This window comes from Mastigoproctus giganteus, chromosome 4, assembly GCF_048544385.1.
Source record: "Mastigoproctus giganteus isolate SK-2022 chromosome 4, ASM4854438v1, whole genome shotgun sequence".
NCBI classification, from domain to species: domain Eukaryota; kingdom Metazoa; phylum Arthropoda; class Arachnida; order Uropygi; family Thelyphonidae; genus Mastigoproctus; species Mastigoproctus giganteus.
Window position 1 is genome coordinate 189,263,073 of NC_143578.1, and position 23,243 is coordinate 189,286,315.

The following is a 23,243-nucleotide window of genomic DNA, read 5'->3' on the forward strand; positions in this document are numbered from 1 at the left end:
TGACCACACCCAAAGTGACTGCTTGGCAAAAGAAATGACTTGTCCCAACTGTAAGGGAAGCCATCCTGCCTACTCAAGGACATGTGACAGATGGAAAACTGAAAAGCAAATCGTTAAATATAAGATAGAAAATAAAGTGAGCTTTCAGGAAGCATGGAAATTAATTGCTCCCAGTATGAATAAACGTACGTATGCCAATATTATGCAAAAATATCAATCAGTAGCCACCCAAACTGATGTTACAGTCCCTTCTACCACCTTAATCTCTGACTGGGCTCGAACTGTTCTCTCTCATCAACAGTCCAATGTCCCAAAACAGTTGAACCAGGCAAGTAATACTGCACTTACAGTACCAGCTACATCTCCTTCTCCTCCCCCAGTGATTTCTTCTATATCGAATAATCGTAACTCAAATTTAAAAAAGAATATCCAAGAAACGTCTATGGATACCATTGACTCATCCAGACAGGAAGAACCGATCTTAGAAATATATGCGGAAGAAGAAATGGACACCGGTCGACCATTATTCCCAAAAAAAGACAAACCAAGGCCTGAACGTCACAAGACAGTTACATTAAAAAAATAGTCAGAAGCAGCTTCTTCTACTAAACATCAGTAATGCCTTACATTCTACAATGGAATTGTAGAGGATTTCGTAGCAACCTTAATGACATTCAATTCTTAATTAACCGCTACTCTCCAGTTGGTTTCTGTCTACAGGAAACCTATCTAACTGCACAAATTTCCACCAACATAAAGAACTATGCCATCTATCGGCGTGATCATAATAATTCAAATACTGCCCGTGGGGATGTGGCCATCTTAGTCAGCTCAAATATCCCGACCAAGCAAATTGTTTTGCAAACTACAATTGAAGTTGTCGCCGTACGTTTGATAACCAGATTGCTTTAACACTGGTATCAGTCTATCTCCCACCAAGTCATACCTTCTCTTACCAAGATCTTGAAAACCTGCTAAGGCAATTAGTACCCCCGTCTGTCTCTTGGGTGATTTCAATGGCCACAACCCCTTATGGGGATCGACAAAATTAGACATACATGGCCGCTTAATTGAAACCTTTCTGGATAAGGAAAACCTTACTGTTCTTAATACTGGTGCACCTACTCACATACAACTACCAACTGGACAAACCTCTGCAATCGATCTATCAATATGTTCCCCGATTCTGTTTCCAATTATAGAATGGTCTGTTATGGACGATCCCATGGGCAGCGACCATTTTCCGATTATTTGCGACCTGCTCACTGCACAACCACCATTAGTCATACCCTGCAGGAAATGGAAGTTCTCTCAAGCAAACTGGGTCAAATTTCAATCAGTTGTCACCCTGGATGAACAATATATACGAACACAGTCAATAGATGAAGCCACAGAGTATATCACTTCACATATAAAATCTGCAGCTAAATGTTCAATTCCATTGTCGAATCCCCAATCCCGACGGCACCTTAACTATTGGTGGAATCAAGAATGCACAATAGCTAAGAAGTTAAAAAATAAAGCGTGGAATTTATTTTGTAGATCCCCAACCACTGCTAATCTTATCAATTACAAGAAACTAAGAGCAAAAGCACGTCGCACTCAAAGAGAAGCAAAGAAAAATTCTTGGATTCGGTTTGCATCTACCATAAACAGAAACACTAACTCCAGGTTAATATGGAAGAAAATCAGGCAGATTTCCGGAAAATTTCCAACCACCCCTTCAATTCTTTCATGGAATGGGCAAGAACTATCTGCTCCTGAAGACATTGCAAATGCCTTGGCTAAAACTTTTGCCGAAGTTTCTGCGGCATCAAATTATTCTCCGGATTTCCAGAAAATAAAGACCAAGACTGAACAACGAGCCATCAACTTTCGAACCTCAGTTTTCTTTCCGTATAATCAGCCTCTTCAATATCATGAACTTATACATGTCATTAAAACAACACGCAACAGTGCCGCTGGACCAGATGGAATCTCTTACATTATGTTACAAAACCTTGGTGACAGAAATTTACAAACACTGCTGGTCTATTATAACCGGATATTTATGGAAAACATTTATCCCAGCTCTTGGCATCATGCCACAGTTCTTGCCTTTTTGAAACCCGGTAAAGATCCTACCAGTCCTAACAGTTATAGACCTATTTCTCTATCCAGTTGCCTCGGTAAATTACTTGAAAAAATGATCCATAATCGCCTTGTTTGGATCATCGAAACGCAACAACTAATTAGCAATAATCAGCATGGCTTTCGAAAGAACAGGTCCTCCTTAGATCTCATGATCAAAGCTGAGTTTGCAATTCGTAATGCCTTTGTGAAAAATGAACATCTTGTTATGGTTTCCATAGACATAGAAAAGGCATTTGATACTACCTGGCGTCGTGGCATTCTCAGTGACCTCCATGCTCTAGGTCTACGAGGCAACCTTCCTATATTCATCAGGAACTTTCTCAGGACTCGTTCGTTCCAAGTTCAATACCGCAACTCGCTTTCTATGACATTTTTACAGGAAGAAGGAGTGCCACAAGGGTCCATACTGAGTGCAACCCTGTTTGCCCTAAGAATCGATTCCATCACAAAAGATCTTCCAAATAGTGTTGAGACCTACCTTTATGCCAATGATCTCTCTATTTCTTGCCATTCTCTGAATATGAGATCCATTGAACGGCAGCTGCAGATATCTTTAAATAAAGTCCAAAGGTGGGCAGAGTTAAATGGCTATCATCTATCACAGCAGAAAACTGTTGCAACCCACTTTTGTAATCAACGGAAAATGCATACAGATCCTGAACTTCAGATGCAAAACTTTACCGTTCCAGTGACTAACAACATCAAATTCTTGGGATTAATCCTTGACAGGAAACTGAATTTCCTTGAGCACATTAAATCTGTGCATATATCCTGCCTCAAAAAGCTGAACATACTAAGAGCTTTATCTGCCTTGTCTTGGGGAGCAGATCGTACATCTTTGTTGCTCTTATATAGAGCATTGATCAGATCCCGATTGGATTATGGTGCTCCTCTTTATGATTCCGCCCGTAAGAGTACATTGAAATGGCTGGATCCTATACAGCATAGCGCATTGCGGATTGCACTTGGTGCTTTCAGGACATCTCCTACTCATAGTTTGTACATTGAAGCTGATGAGCCCCCCCTTCACCTCCGCAGAAAAACGCTGCTTCTAAAGTATGCAGCCCGAATACAAAATTGTGCTCATCATCCTGTTCAGCCATACCTCTTTAATCCACCACTTCAAAACCTCTATAGAAATAAACCCAGTAAAATAAGACCAGCAGGCTTACGCCTCATTGAGTTAATGCAGAGTTGGAATGTTCAAATTTTCAACAGGCAACATTTAATGAATTACTCCCAACCGCCACGGACTCCGCCTCCTCAGTTATATTTGGATACTTATCTTGATAAATGGGGAAAGAATCGTCTACCAACACTCAATATGCAACAACTCCATGCAAGCCATATTCAGAAATACGTTGATTTTTTGCCCATATATACTGATGGCTCCAAATCACATTCAGCCGTTGGAGCAGCGGCAGTATTTCCCTCTACTATCATCTCAGCTGCCCTTCCACCTGAGTACAGCAGCTTCTCCGCAGAACTTCATGCAATAAAATTAGCTTTAGAAAACCTGAATCTCAACCCATCTGTAAAATATGTTGTATACACAGACTCTCTCAGCTCAATAACTGCAATGCAAAACTCCTCCTACAAGGCTCATCCTGTGTTAAATCAAATCGGAAGACTCCTATTACAAGTTGAAGAACGTCATCAATCAGTGACCTTTTGCTGGATCCCAGCACATTCGGGGATAAAAGGTAACAAACTTGCTGATGAAAATGCTAAAAATCCGTCAACCTTTGATTTAACTTCCAGTCCGGTTCCAGCCTCTGACTACTGTCACATCATACGAACAGCAGGTTTCGCGAAGTGGAAAGAGCTATGGCACACACAAAAGAATAATAAACTCTATCAGTTGAAACAGGATCCAAAGCATTGGCGCTCTAGCACCAAAACAGTGCGAAGAGAAGAAGAAGAAGTGGTTCTTGCACGGGCACGTATTGGACACACATATCTGACCCACCTCCATCTGCTCAGAGGCGAAGATCCTCCTCAATGTCCATACTGTTCAGAAAATTTAACAGTCAAACATATTCTGATTGACTGCACTTAATATCAACAGGACAGAACATCCGTCCTGTGTTCCCTGAGAAATCTACTAGAACCAATGACATTGCAACATATTATTGGAGATGATGCAAACATCAACGAGTTTTTCTCTTATCTGAAAATAATTGGACTTTATGATAAATTCTAAAATATCTCTGTAAACGCAACCAAGCTGTTATGCCTAAATTATGTTTTTAGCTATGCTTAAATTTTGTGTTTAGCATTTTCATGTGAATAGGCGCATTATAGCCACAGCAGCTTATGCGCCGATAAACCCCCATAACACACACACACACACACCTTATCCATGATAAATATTTTACCTTACTGTGAACCATACATCCATCAGCTTATGGAAAGAGTGTTAAGTAATCACTATTTCATAACAAAGCCTATTGTGAGCACCTTAAGTGAACTTTTACTATTTTTAATTTCTGGTAGCCTCATTTTTTAAAATGTATTTGAACTGATTTTTTTTCCACACTTAATTAGTAAGTCATTGAAACTGTGTTGGTAGAATCACTTACTGATGTACAAGTCTTTTTGGCTAAGTGAATGCTGCGAGAGAAGGGGTTCATATCACACCATGAATATATAGTTTCTATTCATTTAGGCATAATGAAGTGGTCATGCCTAAATGAAAATCACTGTTGAAATGGTCACTGTTGGAGTCACTGGTGTATACTGTACTTGTAATGCACTGGTAATATGAAATTGCTCATTGCTAACATCTAGTTGTCTATTTTATTTAATTATCATTACCTATTCACAAAATGTACCTGTAAAAGAAGAAAGCAAGTACTGTCTATGTTAAGTAGATGCCTACCTAGATTTTTAACTTTTCACTCTAATTAGTGAATGTGAATTGAAATTACTTTGTAATTGTACTTTTGTATCATGTTGTGATCAATGAATATTTTATTCTTTAGGAAATTAAGCAAATATGGAAGGAAAATAAAAAAATCATTAAGTTTTGGTAAGTTTATTAATACTAATAATTACAGAGTTTCACAGTCAAGTTTCTGTATTTCTTTTTCCTCTCACCCACACATCTCCTACCTGCCTCTCTTTACCCATTAATCCAAAATTTTAATGTATATAATTAAACTGTAATAATGAAATATTGTTTTGACATCCCTCAGGGCCAAAAGAAATGCTGTTTGTTTTGTTCTGCAAAATTAGAAGATCCAGTTTAATCCATCAATTTCATAAAATATTTCACCAAATGTTCATTTAAGTTTGTATGTATGTATGCATATGCAGGCTGATCTGATTAATAATGGCTGGTTTTTTTTAGATTTTTTAAATAGTATAACTGTATGTTGCAGCCACTCCCCGATTAAAGTAAGGGTTGCATTCCATGGAACTCTATGTAAGTTGGAATTTCTCCCATGCTTGTGCAACACTCGCAACTGTGCTCGCTGAATTGATTGAATCAAAAAAGAAATGTTCGACAAACATGTGAATAGAATTATTTATTGTATTTATTCAGTTTTTTATCTCGTGCACAGGAAAAATTACAAAAGAGTGCAATATTAGTAAAGTAATAAGAGGCGTTTACCTCAGTATAGTATGTAGAACACTTCCGTGTGATACCCTCCAGAAATTAAACCGGAAAAAACGAAAAAATCGACAACTTACCGGTACATTAGAGTAAAATATAAATAATTAAATAATCAATTAAGACAAAGAATCTAACGAAAATATTCAAAACGATTTTCCTTCCTGAAGCTGACAACGCTTTTCGACCGTATGTCGTGATCACAGGAATGAAAATTACTGAATCGGGTTAAACCTGAAACTTAAATAGTGATTATTTGTCTTTGCGCATGAGCGTAAAGGTCCACGCATCGGAGATCAAATATGGCCGCCGAACATTAACAGAATTCTCGTGTAATTTAATTTCAACAGTTTCTGCGATTAGTAGTCGCGTATAATTACGTTGAATGTTAAGTATTTTGGCCTCGTTAAATAAAAAAGTATGTTTTTCGTTAGTGGCATGAAAGGCTAATTCTGATGCTGCTGAACGAGAAGCACGAACTGAAGCTTCATGTTGATTTACACGAATATTAAGAGAAAATCGCGTCGAACCTTGGTAAGACGAGTCGCAATCACCGCAAGAAATGTATACCGGATCATTAATTTGTGTTGCGAATGCGGAAAGAACCGAGCGATTGTTCAGTATAGTGTGTAACTTCCGTATTGGCCTAGCTACAATTTTAAATTCGGTATCTTTAAAGAATCTGTTAAGCTGTTTGTGCCATTGTTCAACATATGGGACAGAAATCACCAATCAACAATATTACTATTGTTGATTGGTGTAGTATTTTGTCCTTAGCCTGTACCCTAATTCGGTTTATTGTGGTAATGGAATAACCCCTGTTTAAGAATCTGCTAGTTAATATTTGTATTTCTGAGACCAAAGCAGATTCCGTCGTTGAATATTTATAGGCATTTAGAAATTGATTAAAGATAATCGATCTTTTGTTGGTGAACGGGTGATAGCTATTATAATGTAGAAGCATACCGGTGTTTAAATAAATTGTATTTTATTAGAGTCCCGGGTAAGCGTGAAATTTAGAAAGTTTAATGACTTTGTATCCATATCCTCCCTTTCCAATGTAAATTTGAGTCTAGAATGATTATTATTAAACGAATGTAAAATGTCTTGGATAGTACTACTATTGGTAATAACTAGAACATCGTCTAAATACCTCCCATAGTATGTGATACGGGGTCGAAAAGGTGTCAAATGTATATGCTCAATCGTTGAGAGATAGATCTCTGACATTAAGCCACTCAGGCTCAAACCCATTGGTAATCCAAAAATTTGTTTGTACACCTTGTCTCGAAAGGTGATGTAGTTGGCCTCAACTAACAGTTTAATTAAGTGAAAAATTTCCTTAATAGGTAGCTTCGTATAATTAATCGGTGTCGAGTTTTTATTTAACATATCCCAAATAATATCTAATGTGTACTCAACGTTTACATTTGTATATAACGAGGTAACATCTAGTGAGAATAAATTGTCATTGTCGCCGAGTCTACAGTCTTTAAGATTATTAAATAATGCATCGTAGTTCTTAATCCCAAATTGTATTACCTGTCTGAAGGGTTTTATAATGTTATATACATGTGTGGCTAAGCATGAAAATGCCGAGTTCCTGTAGGAAACAATAGGTCGAATAGGAAATCCAGTCTTGTGTAATTTTACCTGACCGAAAAGTGCAGGAATATTGTATGTTCTGGACTTCAATTCCTTTAACTGAACCATAGTAATGTAGTCATTTTTTCGATACGTGGTTAACGTTTTATTGTATTGATTGACCAAATTGGTAAACAGTGCTGGGTCTACTTCACGATAAGTGGAGGTATCTGACACAACTGAATCTAACTTATTAATATAATCATGTTTATCTAGTATTACCACTGTATCTCCTTTATCTGCCCTCTGTATAATAATGTCCTTATTTCCCCGAAGTTCACGTAAAGCTGAACTGTCATGTGTATTCAATTTAGGAAGTCGCGTTTCTTTTATGTTATTCACTACTTGGTTAACTTGTTGAATAAATACATCTTTTTGTGGAACATTACGAAGTCCAAATTCAATACCAATTACGCATTGTTTTTTAGGTAGTTTTCGAGGTGGTAAATTATAATTTAGTCCTTTGGATAAAAGTGAAATCTGGTCCTGCGATAGTGTACACGAGGAAAGATTTGTAACCTGTTGATATGTCGGTTCGTTGAATACTGGGTGAGGGGGTGTTCGTGAACTAGCTGATATATTCTGTGGTAGTACGTTGTGTGTCTGTGGGGGGGGTTGTCACCCAACTCGTATGAACTTGGTCGCAAGCCTGCGACAATGTGTTAGAATTTGCATGAACGTGTGTCTTGACCTATCCGATAATGTTTGCAACTTATTAACGTGTCTGTTTTTTGTTCATTTTTTCATTTTTTCCGGTTTAATTTCTGAAGGGTATCAGACGGAAGTGTTCTACGTACTATATTGAGGTAAACTCCTCTTATTATTTTACTAATATCATTATCAACGTAGAACATTATCTCGTAACAATTTTTCTCACCATCTACTGCAGACAATGCCTGAGCAAATGTTGTGCGTAAATAGTATGCTTTTAAATTCGAAATAACACCCTGATCCATAGGTTGGATGAGAGAACTCATGTTTGGCGGCAGAAATATGACTCTCATGTTCAAATTGAAATCATCTAGATACGTAGGGTATCCAGAAGCATTATCTAATAGTAGCAAAATCTTGAAAGTAATGTTGTCTTTACAATATTTTTCAACCTCAGGAATGAAGCAGCATTTAAACCAATCCTCAACGTGAGATATTGTTATCCATGCTCTCTGGTTCGATTGGAAATGCAAGGGTAGGTGGCTTTATCGATGCCCTTAAATGCACGAGGATTTCCAGAATGGTAGTGGTATTAATCTGTGATCTCCCGCTGCATTAGCCCCAAGCAAGAAACCTGGCATTGTCTTTTCCTCTTTGGCAATGTATGTTCGATCTGGCATTTTTTTTCCAATACAGAGCAGTCTTGTCAACATTAAAAATTTGCTGCATTGAATAGCTGCCTTCATCAATAATTTTTTCCAGCACATCACAAAATTTCTCTGCAGCTGCAGAATCCGCACTGGTGACTTCACCGCATTCTTTAATGTTTTGGAAACCAGCACAATGCTTGAATCTATTAAACCACCCATTGCTTGCCACGAACTTGGCTTGGGGTTCGCCGTACTTATCCTTAATATCTTCATAAATACTTGTTGCTTTTGCTTGAATGGCCATTGGACTCAGGGGCACTTGCTTCTGAATCTGATTTTCCATCCATATTATTAATAGCTGTTCCATCTTCGATATAGCACCTGAGCTTGATAGGTGGAACAGAACTATGGTATGTCTGCCCTTGGCAGACATACCATAGTTCTGTTCCACATAGGGTGATATTGTTGTACACATTGGCATAATGATATTAAGAGTAGGAGACTGGCAGAATTACTTAACAAGTACAGGTCAAGAAAAAGCAATGAGTTAAGGTTGAATTTGAAAGTGTCTGCAATTCTGCCCAGACACCATAGGAGGGAGTATATGATGAGAGCCTTGTCGATCAATTCGGCCCTGGAAAGATTGTGCAAGGCACAAGGGGCAGAATTTTTTTCAGCCTGGACTGTACTTGTTAAAAGGAGAGACTGCTTCTACAGGGATGGGATACACTTAAATAGAAAGGGTGCAAGAATATTTGCTGATGTTATTGAGGTAGTGTTAGGTGGATCAGAACACTGCTAGCTTGGGGAGATACAAAGACTAATAGATAAAAGTAGCCACTGGCAGAGGTGAAAGTGATTCTTGCACTGCTTCTATTGGAATGAGCAGAAGACTGAAAAACAAGATACAGGATATTTTAGAGACTGCTGGGAGTCATTGCGGTACAAGTAAACACATGGGTTGTGTTGGGTAGCTAAGAATAGAAACAGGTGCATGTATACTTGCGTGTACACCAATGCTAAGAGTTGGGTAAATAAATTTGATGAATTTGAGGTATTGCTCAAAGCATCAAAGGCGGATATCAGAGACTTGGTTTCACACAGATATAAGGAATGCAGAACTGGAATTTGGGGAGTACAGCCTCTACAGAAAGGATAGACAGGATAGGAAGGGAGGAGGGGTTATGCTATTAGTTAAGAAACACATAAAATCCAAGGAAGTGAAGCCAGTCGACATACTTACTAGACACTGCTGGACAGTGCAGTGTCTAGTAAGTTTGGTGTGACATAAGCATTGGGAGATCAAAATTGAGAGTAGGCATGTGCTATAGGCCTAATAACTCTGATGAGTATAATAAGAAACTGAACAGAGAAATAGAGTGGGCCAGTACATCAGAGAGTCTTATAGTGGGGGATTTTAATTTCCTAGATATTGACTGGAATTTGTGGGTTGGTCACTCACACACTAGCAAGGCTTTTGTTTATTTATTGGATGATTATTTTCTACACCAGCATGTTCGGGAGGCAACTAGAGGCAGTAATACTCTTGATGTGATTATCAGTAGTGATTCTTCATGCATTAAGAATCTGCAGATAAAGGAACCACTAGGTGGCAGTGATCACAGTGTGCTGAAGTGGGATTTTCTCAAAGAGGTAACTACCATCAGGGGTAAAGGGAACAGTTATTGCTTTCGTAAAGGCGACTACGATGGTCTGAGACAATATTTAAATTCTATACAGTGGGACCAACTGATGATACTACCAACAGCAAATTCAAAATGGCAAGCATTCAAAGAACTTATCTTGGAAGTTACTAGGCTTTACATACCAACTAAGAAATATTGTTCAAGGTTGAGGCCTAAATGGATGTGAGATGAACTAATGAGACATATGACAGAGAAGAAAATGCATGGGATACATATAAATTAATACGTGACACATAAGCCTATGATAGATACAAGTTGATATGTAACCAAGTTACAAACGAGGTTAGGCAGGCAAAGGCAGATTACAAGAAATCCTTGGCAAGGGATGCAAAGAAAAACAGCAAAGAGTTCTTTACTTATGTAAACTCTAGAAGGAAGGGGATGAATCAGATTGGTCCACTTGATATAGATGGGTCAACTGTTGATGATCCTGCTCAGGTAGCTACAAATTAAATGAATATTTTGCATTGACATTCACACGTGAGGAGTTATTCAGCGAGGGGAATGCCAGGTGTGTATTCAACTCTGGCAATAAGCTAGAGAATCTTGTAATAACTGAGAGTAAAGTGGAGGAGAAATTGTTGACGATAAACACAAGAAAGGCACCTGGGGTGGATGGGATCTATCCAGTTATATTAAAGGAGGCAGCAAAGGAAGTAAGCAAACTCTTAGCCATAATTATGAGAGCTTCCTTGGACTCAGAGGAGGTACCCATAGACTGGAGATGTGCAAATGTGACCCCAATTCACAAAGGAGGATCAAAGGCTGACACAAGTAATTATAGACCTGTGAGTTTAACTTCTGTTCCAGGAAAATTAATGGAGGCACTGGTTAAAGAAGCACTGCAAAATCATCTAGACAAGACTTCAGTTATAGCTTGGACACAGCATGGTTTTGTTAAGGGGAAGTCTTGCTTGACCAATTTGATTGGCTACTATGATGCAGTCACAAAAGAACTGGATGCCAGGAATAACTTTGATATTATATACTTGAATCTTAGAAAGGCTTTTGATACTGTTGCACATGGAAGACTGCTGCACAAATTGGAGTAGTATGGCATTGGAGGCAAATTTCTGCTATGGATAAAGGGGGTGGTTGAGGAGGAGAAGACTGAGAGTGGTAATGAATGGACACTGCTCATCGTGGACTAATGTTATGAGTGGAGTCCTCAGGGTTGGGTCCATTATTGTTTTCTGTATTTATAAATGATACTGATGATGGTGTATCAAGCTGAATATCCAAGTTTGCAGACGAGACAAAGGTTGGCAGGGTTGTCAAGGACACTACTGACACTATGCTGCTGCAACAGGATCTGGAAAGGTTGAGCAGATGGGCTGAGAGGTGGAAATGAAGTTTTAACATTGACAAATGTAAAGTAATACCTATGGGAAACAGTAACCCAAGAGTAATGTATCAACTCTGTGGTATTACACTGACAGTGGTAGAGAATGAAAAGGACCTGGGGGTGATTGTGCAGGCAGATATGAAGTTCTCTGAGCAGTGCAGACTGGCTGGAAGAGTAGCTCATGGTGTCTTGTCAATGATATACAGGAATTGTTCTAGCAGGGATAAGGTGGTGATTATTCCCTTGTATACGGCAATGGTCAGGCCACACCTTGAGTACTGTATACAGGTCTGGAGGCCTCATTTCAAGAAGGATGTAGAGCTGCTGGAACGAGTACAGAGAAGGGCAACAAGATTAGTGAATGGAACAAAGGGGTACTCTTACGAAGAAAGGCTTAAGTTTTGCAAATTACAGTGTCTGGAGACTAGGCACCAGCGAGGTGATCTGAGATATAGGTGTATACATCCTTGAATGGTTTGAGCATGCTCAATGCTGATGGGATTTTTCCTCTTGCTCAGAATAATCACCTGAGATGGCATAAATTCAAATTGAGGAAAGGCAGATGTAGGATAGATGTGCAGAAATTTGCCCTTAGCCAGTGGGTAGTTGGTTGGTGGAACAGACTTCCATCCCTTGTCGCGGAAGTTGATAGCCTAAATAAGTTTAAGGCTCAGCTGGACAGGTATTTCGAATGAACGGAGGGGTGAAATGGAAGTGGTTTTTTTTTTTTTTTTTTTTTTGGCTGATGCTGCATAAGTTTGCTTTCTTGCATCATATGCCTCTACTAATGCTAATACGCCTTAATCCATGAGTTTTAAGAGAGGCATTGTGTTAGGTAAAAGAAAGCATATTTTTAGATTTTCATTGAGATCAGAAATTTCAGGTGGCTGTCCTGGTGCATTGTGTAAAAGCAACAAAATTTTTAACTCCATCTTTACAGTAACATTCAACTGTCAGACAAAATAATTTATGAACCATCCTGTAAACAATTCTCTTGTAATCCATGCTTTCTTACTGTATCACCAAATTACAGGCAGTATGCTTTTTACACAACCCTTTAATGCTCTTGAGTTTTCTTCTCTGAACACGAGTAGAGGCTTCAGTTTAAAATCCCCAGATGAAGTGTTAAATGATCTTTTGATGCCTTATATCCAAGTTGGGTCTTTTCATTTTCAGCTAAAAAAGTTCATTTTTTCCTAGAACAGTCCAGTTTTGTTGACGTTAAAAATTTGTGTGTCCTTGTAGCCATCTTCTTCGATGATGTCTTTCAATTCATTGGGAAATCTTGAAATAGCTCTTTGTTTGCACTTTCACTTGAGATACAAACGTTGTGAAGCCCTGTATGGTTTTTAAAGTGGAAAAACCAACACAACTAGCTTTAATACTACTTTAGTCTCCTCCTCCTCTTCATTTTCTTCTTTTTCCTGCAGAGTGTTATAAAGGCTCATGGCTTTCGCTTGAATGATGTTTTGGCTCAAAGGAATTCTCTTTTGATTACAATCTTCTCTCCATATTAATAAAAGACATTCTGTATTAATCAATAGCAAACTTCTTTGCTTAGGTATCACTTTCATCATGTAAGATGCTATAGAAATTTCCTGCTCTTTATACTGATCCTTCTTTCGAATAATCATTTGCATTGATTCCATTTTCCTGTATTATTTTAGCATACAATGCACCATCTTCATGGCACTTGATAATATCAAGTTTTTTCCTAATGTAAGACATTTAAGTTTAGTAGTTCTACCACTTTCATTACTTTTTCTTTTTTGATTTGTTGTTTCGTGTTTAAATGGGTAAAAATAAATTGCGAAATGAAAAGTTTGAAAAGCTATCACATCATCTCGCCAGGATGGAATTAAGAATACGGAACACTTTTGCATGTTGCCGCTGACTGCCTGAGGGGAGCTATTGGCACATCTGCATGAGACAACAGTATTGGCACCACAGCATGTACATACACGTACCTAGGCTAATGAATGAGTTTTAATATGTACAGTAAATTTTCGACTTAAACTTAATTGAAAAACATGTTATAGTGAAACCCATGCTTTTTGAAGCCGTGCTAAGTGAGGTATTGCTGTATATATATTTTACCACAGACAATTGGTTAATCAGAACAAAATGGCCAAGGAGTGACACAGTAATGTTGCAACAGATACTTCAGAAGCTAATAAGGTAAGAAATATATTATGTGAAAATACACAAACATTATTTCAAGTGTAGTGCAACCAATTTCTGGTAGAGAAACATCATTATTCCAAATCAAAAGGAATGAAAAAGAACAGAAAATATCGAGAGGAATTTATGAAGTACAGCTTCACTTACAGTGTTGTTGATGATGAGCAGTGTTGTGTTGCGAAAATCTGGCTAACGAAAGCATGAAACCTATTAAATTAAAAATACGCTTACATGCCAAACATCCAGAGCTAATGAAACAGACTGAATCCTTTTTCAAAAGACATGCCAATGCCATACAAGGTCTGAAATCTTTCATGAAGAACCATATGGCAGTTCCTTGTATGAGCATCGTTGGAAGAAGTTTCACATTTAATAAGAAAAAATTTGAAATCACATACTATTCCTGAATCTCTTGTTCTCCCTGCTGCAATAAAAATAATTTCAATTATACATGGAGAAAAGTACAGCAACAATTTAAAAACCATTCCTTTGTCCAGGGACAGTCTTGTGGCATATTAGTTATTGTGGACAACATAAAATTCACTTTATTAAATCAATTCACTTTATTAAATCAATTCAGGCCCCAAGTGCCAAGCAAATTCCAAGTCAAGCATTCAAAGTGCAATTTATATAGCAATCTTTCTCAGCGATAAAAGTTCATTTTCAAACAAGTTCTACACTTGAAAGTCACAAATAAGAACAGAGAAAGGAAATTCACCTTTCCGTTTAATTACATATATTTTTTTACTAACCACTTGGCCTCCTTGTGGCACTGTTCCTGCCTCTCCGTGGCAGGGCTGGAAACCTGGTAGGGAATGTTAATTCATGTCATAGTCATGGTTAGTTCCTTTTTGCCCTGGGGGCAAAAAGGAACTAACCATAGACTATGATGATTGTCCTGCACTTGAGCAGCCCAGGCACTCATCCAGTACTGTCAGCGATGCTGACCATGAAATTACCTATGATGCAACAAAATCTAAGACTGTGCAAAGGAACAAAACAGTGGGAATGCCTATCATACCTGTTGTTTCCTTATCTTACATTCTCTCTCAGACAAATCTATGAGAGCACTCTCTCACCATTTCTTATATAGAAATGCTTAGAAAATTGGCGGTTCACTCAAAATGGTGAGAAGACTGAGATCTGGAGACTCCTTGGTAAAAACAGTGTACACATTCTGAGAGACTGCTGAAACTAACAAAATTTGGTGGACTACCTGTTCAAGTCACACCACATGCAACATTAAATACTTCCAAGGGAGTAACTGCAGGTGGGATCTGATGAACATAACACAAGCTGGACTAGTTTAGGAACTCAAACATCAGAAAGTGATACAAGCCAAATGCATCATGATCAGGAAAGATGGAGATCTTATTGTCACCTGCAACATCATCCTGACATTCCAAACACCTGTCTTACCATCTAGTGTAAAAGCTGGCTATCTCAACTGCCGAGTACGACCCTTTATTCTGAATCTTATAAGATGCTACAAGCACCAAAAATTTGGTCATGTGCAAATGGCTTGCCGAGGAGATCCAGTCTGTCCAAACTGTGGATCAAAAGAACATTTGCAAAGAGACTGTGATGGCAAAACACTGCACTGTCCAAATTGCAAAGGTGCACATCCAGCTCCAAATCATATGCCCTTTGGAACCGAAGTATCAGTTCCCCCCAACCATATCGATTGCAGATTGGGCCCAATCTATACTGTCACCATCGATGAAACAGACTCCTAAGGAGCAAAAGGTAGTAGATAGAGCCAACAAGACCCCAATCACAGTTCCACCAAAGACCATTACAGCACATAGACCATCAAATATTACAATATCGAAAAGGGACTCAGCTCCAAATAGGAAGACAAATATTATCACCTTAGTAAACTGGCACACTATGGCCATAGTTGCCGATGTGCCCAATAAATCCCGAAACAAACAAACATTAGTAAACATGGACAATGCTAATAATGATGACCCAAATGAACCTATCCTAGACCTTCACGTAGAAGATGACATGGACACTGCACGCCCAATCTTTCCAAGAAGAGAGAAAGTGAAACTCGATCACCATAAACAGCCTGGGAATAAAAAAGAATCAGAATCATCCTTATGTAACAAAACCAAATAATGCATCAACTCATACAGTGGAACTGTAGAGGAATTCGCAGTGACGTTGATGATATCCACAAGTTAATTGATCATTATCATCCTGTAGGCATCCGCCTACAAGATACAAATTTATGTGTTAAATTTGTATCTTTGTATCTCTCTCTCTCTCAGTTAAGAATTATGCACTTTTTAGGAAAGACAGAACTGCTACAAATAATGCTCACAGAGGGGTAACCATACTCCTAGACTCAAGAGTACCTTGCAGACACATTCCTTTACATCAAAGCTGTTGCAACACGTACGGTGATTGGTATTACTTTCACACTTGTCTCTATCTACTTATTGCCCCTATACCATCCATGAACTCAAAGATCTTATTCTGCGATTGCCAACCCCTATCTGTTTATTGGGCGACTTCAATGGACACCGTCCATTGTGGGGTTCTCCCAATGCAGATGGATGAGGACAACTCATCAAACTGCCTGCTGACAGACAAACCATAACTATACTAAATACTGGCTCGCCAACTACATCCAACTCTCTACAAGTACAACCTCTGCTAGAGATCTCTCCATCTGCTCTCTGTCCTTCTTTCCTAGTATTGAGTGGATGGCCCTTGACAAACTGCCAAGTAGTGATCACTTCCCATTAATATATAAAATTCAAACAGCACATTCCATAATTTCAGAAAACTAAGTAAAATGGAAATTTTCCAAAGCAGATTGGGTAAGGTTCATTTCCTGTGTATCCTTTGATGATCAGATCATTGAAACCTGTCCTGTTGACACAGTTACCATTCAAATACTGGCTGCTGCAGCTATTGCTATTCCACAATCACAGCAAACCATCCAAAGAACCATAAATTATTGGTGGAATGAAGAGTATAAGGGTGCAAAAAAAGAAAAAACCAAGCATAGAATCTGTTTCAAAAACATCCTACCACCACCAATCTTAAAAACTACAAGAGACTTAGAGCCAAGGTGTGTCACATTAGGAAGAAAGCTAAAAGAGACTCTTGGATTCGATTTGCAAGCTTGATTAATAAAAATACTGATACCAGAATAATATGGAGAAAAATAAAACAGCTAAATGGCAAATTTTCCCCATTATCCTCCCCACTCCTCAACTGTAATAGGCAGGAGCTGTCTGCCTTGATGGCATATGATCATTCCAGAAGATCAAAGTATTAGCCAAAAAGTCCCAACTGAACTTCAGACCTGGACGTTCTTTACCCTATAATCAATCACTTACAATGCTTGAACTTCAAGAAGCCACATCTACCTCAAAAAATAGTGCTGCAGGCCTTGACAGAATATATTACATAATGTTCCAACACTTAAATAAAAAATCAGTCTCTTCGATGCTGACCTTTTTCATTTGCATCTTCCTTGAAAATTCTTTTCCCAGTTCCTGGCATCACTCCTATATAATAGCAATGGTTCCCAAACTAGGGAAAGATCATTCTATTCCTCAAAATTATAGACCCATTTCTCTCACCAGTTGCTTAAGTAAAACTCTGGAAAAAAACCGATGCTGGCTATGGAGCCTTAGATGGACCTGTGAATAACGTCATGTGAAATGAAAAAATACAATTTAAACTTAATAAAATCAGTTTTATTTTATTCAGTATTTTCATTTACAAGCAACAATAAAGGTTTGTGGTAACTAAAGTAGGATACATAGTTGAAACAATTTAAACTATTAACATTGCAATTGAAGACCAGGTCATGATTGCCCACACATAGTAGATTTTGTAGAACCTGATGCGAGTTTAAGATCGAATGTTGATTCCACGAAGTCGAGGGGAATGGAGCATTTTCAGGTTTCTTAACGTCAATGTTGAAATCACCCACTAAAATTATTGGAATCTTTTGAAAGTTGAATTTCCTTACAACTTTAGGTATGTCTCCAAACTTTGGCATATAAATCACTAGATTAGATATTAAGAAAACTTTAATCTGCTCCAATGTTGAATTAGGTGAGATGTAGAATGTTACGAGCAAAGTCTTCTGTCCATTTATTTCAACTTCAGCTGCACAAATGTTGTCACAGTTATCTGTACCAATCATTTGTCATAGCAAATCTGCATCCAAGTAATGAGAATATGTGGTATACATATTGTTGATTCGACTTTATTGTATATCGCAACACCACCAGATCACACAGAAGGTCTTTTGAATTGTGTGATACGTTTGTATCCTCGAACATCAACATGTTCATCATTTTTCAAGCCATGTTTCATTTAATGCCGAGATATTGAATTCCATGAGAATTGGATCGGTCACAATGTCTTCGCTATGAAGTTTCAATCTCTGTGTATTCAACAATACCATTCTGAAACTCAATGAAGCAACCTGATCCCAAAATTGTAATGCGGTTGTAGATAGTGTTTCCAAACGATGGTTATTCAAACATTTCAATTCAGTTCAAGGATCTTGCATCTTAGGTGCCTTACAACCGTCTTACAACATGGTAGAATGTAGTCTTCTTTCAGGCCATTGATGCTTCTAACTCTCAACAATGCAACATATACCACTTATCATAATCGAATACAATTTCTTTGAAAGTTCCACCCTGAGATTTATGAACCATCATGGCACAAACTTCAACCAAAGGAAATTGGATTCTTTTGCATTTAAGCATTTTGCTTTTGAAAGATACTGTGGCGGAACATCTCGTAATTGGAGTCCAGCCAGATTTTAATATGCCACTATGCAACAATATGTGCAGGCAAGACTTGAGATGACTCTTAGTTCCAACATTCTTGCTTTCAAAATGTAACCACAATCTTTTAATTTCTGTTTCTTCCATCTCAACGTGCTGTAAAGTTCCAATCACTCCATTGACCAAACCATCTTCAACATCGATGTTTGTAGTGATCATGTTAGTATTAGTAAGGGCTGCATGGTGCAAGAAAGCCTATGGCTTATTCTGCACCAGCAAAAAAAAAAAAAAAAAAAAAAAGCCCCGAATAAAACAATGATAAAAAAAAAATAAATAAAATAATAATTAATAAAAAAAAAATTAAACCTATCATCCTATGCACTTCCCTCACCCAAAGGTACTATCCATATAACCTTTGAATTTCCCCAAACTGCCAGCCTCTACCACCTATGTAGGCAACTTATTCCAGTAATTTAAAACCCGCTGGCTAAAATAAAACTTCCTGCAGTCCAATCTAAACATCTCCACCCCATAACTTGAATTTATGTCCCCTAGTTCTAGCATCATTTATAATCTTGAAAATTTCGTCCTCTTTCATTTTACTGATGCCTCTCAGAGCCTTAAATACTTCAATCAAATCTCCTCTAAGGTGTCTAGTTTTCAAACTCTGCAACCCACATATTCAAAGTCTTTCTTCATAAGGACGCCCTTTTGCCGATCTCGCTAGGCAAGTTACCAGTCTTTGCACCCTTTCAAGAAGCTCGATGTCTTTCTTTAGGTGGGGTCTCCAAAAGTCTTATATAATGGGATTATCACGTCCTTATCTCTACTTGCAAAAGTTCGATAGATCATCGATAGGACACCATGGGCCTTCCTTGCAATCTGTTTACAACGCTCAGAGAATTTCATGTCTGACCGTACGTAACACCCAAGTCCCTTTTCTCCAGTACTGGGTTTAGTTGAACTCCACCGAGTGAATAAGTTATTTTGGGATTACTGTTTCCCAGGTGTAATCTGGGAAACAGTAATCCCAAAGTTACTACTTTACACTTTGTTGGATTAAACATAGCTGCCATTTTTCTGACCATTCCTGAAGTCTATCTAGGTCTCTCTGAAGAAGCTCAGCTTGACAGTGATCATTAACTACTGTACCAATTTTAACATCATCTGCAAATTTAGACATCACACCCTCTATCCCTTCATCGATGTCGTTTATGAAAATTAAAAACAACAGTGGTCCTAATACTGATCCTTGGGGAACCCCACTTCTTACCTCAACCCAATCTGAGGAATAGCCATTTATTACAACCCTCTGCCTCCTGCTATCCATCTAAGGATTTTCCCAGTGATTCCACCTGTTCCAGCTTGTAAAGCAACCGCTCATGTGGGACTGAGTCAAAAGCTTTGCTGAAATCTAAATAAACAGTGTCGAAATTATTCCCTAAATCCAGCTCATGAGTGATCCTTTCAAAATAGCAAACCAGATTTGTTAAACGTGATTTTCTCTTTACAAAACCATGTTTCGTATCCTTGAGAATTTCAATTCTCTCCAAATGATCCTGAATTCCACCCTTGATCATTGCCTCCATGATTTTCCCTACCACTGAAATCAGACTGAGAGGTCGATAATTTCCCACTTCACTCTTAAAGCCACCCTTATGTATGGGAGATACAGTGGCACTTTTCCAATCCAACGGAATCTCCCCAGAGTCTAGTGATGCTCGCATAATTAGCCTCAACGGTTCAATGCACTCACTTGCCGCCTCCCTTAAGATTATAGGGTATATTCCATCAACTCCAGGAGCCTTACTGGGTTGTAGGCTCGAAAGTTTTTTCATTAAATAATCTTGCGAAATTTCAATATCATTAATTACATATTTTTCAACTTCGCTCCCACAATTTTCCATTGCCACAAAAGGTAAGGTTTTCCAGTTGATAGATAGATGCAATACGTATGGCAAACCTCCAGTCTCTGCTATGCTCATTTCATGGAGTTTTGTTCGCATACTAGTCAACTGTTCATGACTCTTTTAACCAGTGAAGTGATCGTCGGCTGTACAATCGATGGTGGTGTTTCCTTCCAATGCTTGAGCATTATTTTGAACATCGTTGTTACAATGAAACAAACGAAAGCATTTGGTACTTGTTCCATGACAAAGTCATGTGTTCTAAATGGATTTTCGATTAACTTCTTTTCTTCAACATCTAACATTTCACCATTTCCAATTTTAGTTAATATGCTGGAGAATAAATCACTCTGTCTCATCACTTGAACCAGTGGAAAGAAACTGAGAGACTGCTACAAAATTGCACCACCAACAGAACTCTTACGAGGCTTGAATATTTGCCTTGCATTCACCGGTGGCAACTGATGCAAATCTCCACAAAATATATCTAAACCACCAAACTCTCGAATTCTCCAGTGATCTCTTGCAGTCTGGCATTGATCGTATGCAAAATGTCAGCTCTGATTGTACTAACTTCATCGATGTATACTGCTTAAACGCATTATGATAGAGGTGCAAAGTTTCTCGAGCAAGATCATGTATTCGTGTCATACCAAGTTTGAACGCCGAATGAACTGTAGTACCGTTGATCACTACAGCCACCTTTCCCATCGATGTGCAGGCGACGAATGCATTGTTAAGAGTTGTGCACCTCACTTAAGCAATTGTAAGTTTCCATCATAATTTTATAGGTAAACGCCTTGCCACGGCCTGCTGGACCAGTAAAGAATATTTGAAGCAGTTTTGTGTTAGCTCAATCTGTTATTCGATGTATAACTTCAAGACTCAACTTGCTGTGTTCACTATTCATCATTCGAACCAACTTGCAGTAATTGTCGCTGGTCATGACATTATCTTGCCAACATAACACAGTAGATAGTGAGTTTGCCAAAATCATTTCAATATCATCATTGTTCTCTTGAAGTCTGTTACTAGCATCTTCTGCGATTCGACTTTGAACATATTCCTTGCATTTTGCTTGAGCATCCTCTTTAATAAAAATCTTCTTTTTAATAAAAAATTAAGTTTCCAAAAGGAATAAAAAAAATTGTGTATCTTTGTTAGCTTTTGGAACTTGATCCCCTTTTTGTACAGGTTCTTAGTCCCATATAACACACTCCTTCACACTACGTGAGATTTTATGGGAACCTAACTACTGTGTTATGTGTGGGTTACCTGTAATTTTATAATCTGTTGCATTATGTAATTGCTAATTTTAAATATAATCATTTCTATAATTTCCACTATCCCTGCAGTACACAGAAAATAAATGATACATGGTATCCTGCCAAATTTTCTTTTAAGATGCAATTATTGTCCCACTGTTTTTATTTAAATCAGTTTTTACTTTAGTCCTAATGATGTATATTTTTTTTATCCAAAAAAAAGATAATGAACTATTCATCTGGGATGACTGGGAGCAGCACACAAAGTTGAAGATAATTTTCCTGAACAGCAGAAATATCCCCTGCTGTGATTGGTATGTTAATGGTTTAAAATTTATTTCTTTAATTAAGATAAAAGAAATAAAGTATATAATAAATGGATTAAAGTTTCTGTTTCATAGCTGTCTCATTTTGGAGCTTGCAAACATGTATGGATTTACAGTTGAGGTTTCTGCTATGCCTGTCTCTGTGGAGTGAATATTTTTTCATGGAATTTTTAAAAATTTGTAAAAATGAAGATGTTTTACCTAAATATCTTTCCTATATATTTTTCTATATACTTTCCTAAATATTTTTTTTTAAGTACTTTCGGGTAAGGGAAGCGCATAGGATGATAGGTTTAATTTCCTTTTTATTTATTTTTTATTTTATTTATTTTATTTATTAATTATTATTATTTAGTTATTTATTTTATTTATTTATTTTATTTTTTTTTTTGTTTTTATCATTGTTTTGTTTGGATTTTTTTTTTTTTTTTTTTTTGGCTGGTGCAGCATAAGCCATAGGCTTTCTTAAACCATGCGGCCGTTACTAATACTAAATACTAAATGCCCTTAAATATAATTTTTTCTAATTTTAAACTGATTGTCTGTTAGGGTGTAATTATTGCCGAAATTCCAATTAGAAAAAAAGTTAAATTAAACAATAAATATTTCATTTAATTCAGTTTCATCAATTTCTAGATCTGAGTTTCGAAAATGTAAATTTACATAATCACCAGCCACACACATGAAACAAATACTCCAGAAAGAGTAGAGAGTAAAGAACTGCATTTAAAACTTAATTATTTCAACATTTTAAAATGAAATTTACATTTTTTTTATTTCATAAGATAGTTAATTTTCAATAATCCTGTATTCTTGGAATAACTACACTGTTGAATAAAAGTTAAGGTATATAAATGACAAAAAGTGCAATTTTCTTCAAAATGATTGATACAGTGAATTTTAATATGGTAGTATATTGTTTGTTGAAGCTACTGTTCCATTTGTGAACTTGTGGTAAAAAGCATGTAATTTCTGAAACACACAAATTAATTGATACAAATTTTAAAGTGAGTATCCACCAGAGGAGGCTATAAAGGGTGTGATTTTGTT

At 37.4% G+C, this 23,243-nt stretch overlaps 1 protein-coding gene across 1 annotated transcript in view; it reads left to right on the forward strand.

The window, feature by feature from the left end:
* The window catches only part of LOC150087273 (TATA box-binding protein-associated factor RNA polymerase I subunit B-like), a 225,439-nt gene that overhangs the window by 169,391 nt on the left and 32,805 nt on the right, over positions 1–23,243 (forward strand). Inside the window, exons 11-12 of the mRNA XM_090372433.1 lie at positions 5,118–5,164; positions 22,091–22,181. Coding sequence (XP_090228559.1) covers positions 5,118–5,164; positions 22,091–22,181 — 138 coding nt within the window. The remainder of the gene's footprint in view (positions 1–5,117; positions 5,165–22,090; positions 22,182–23,243) is intronic.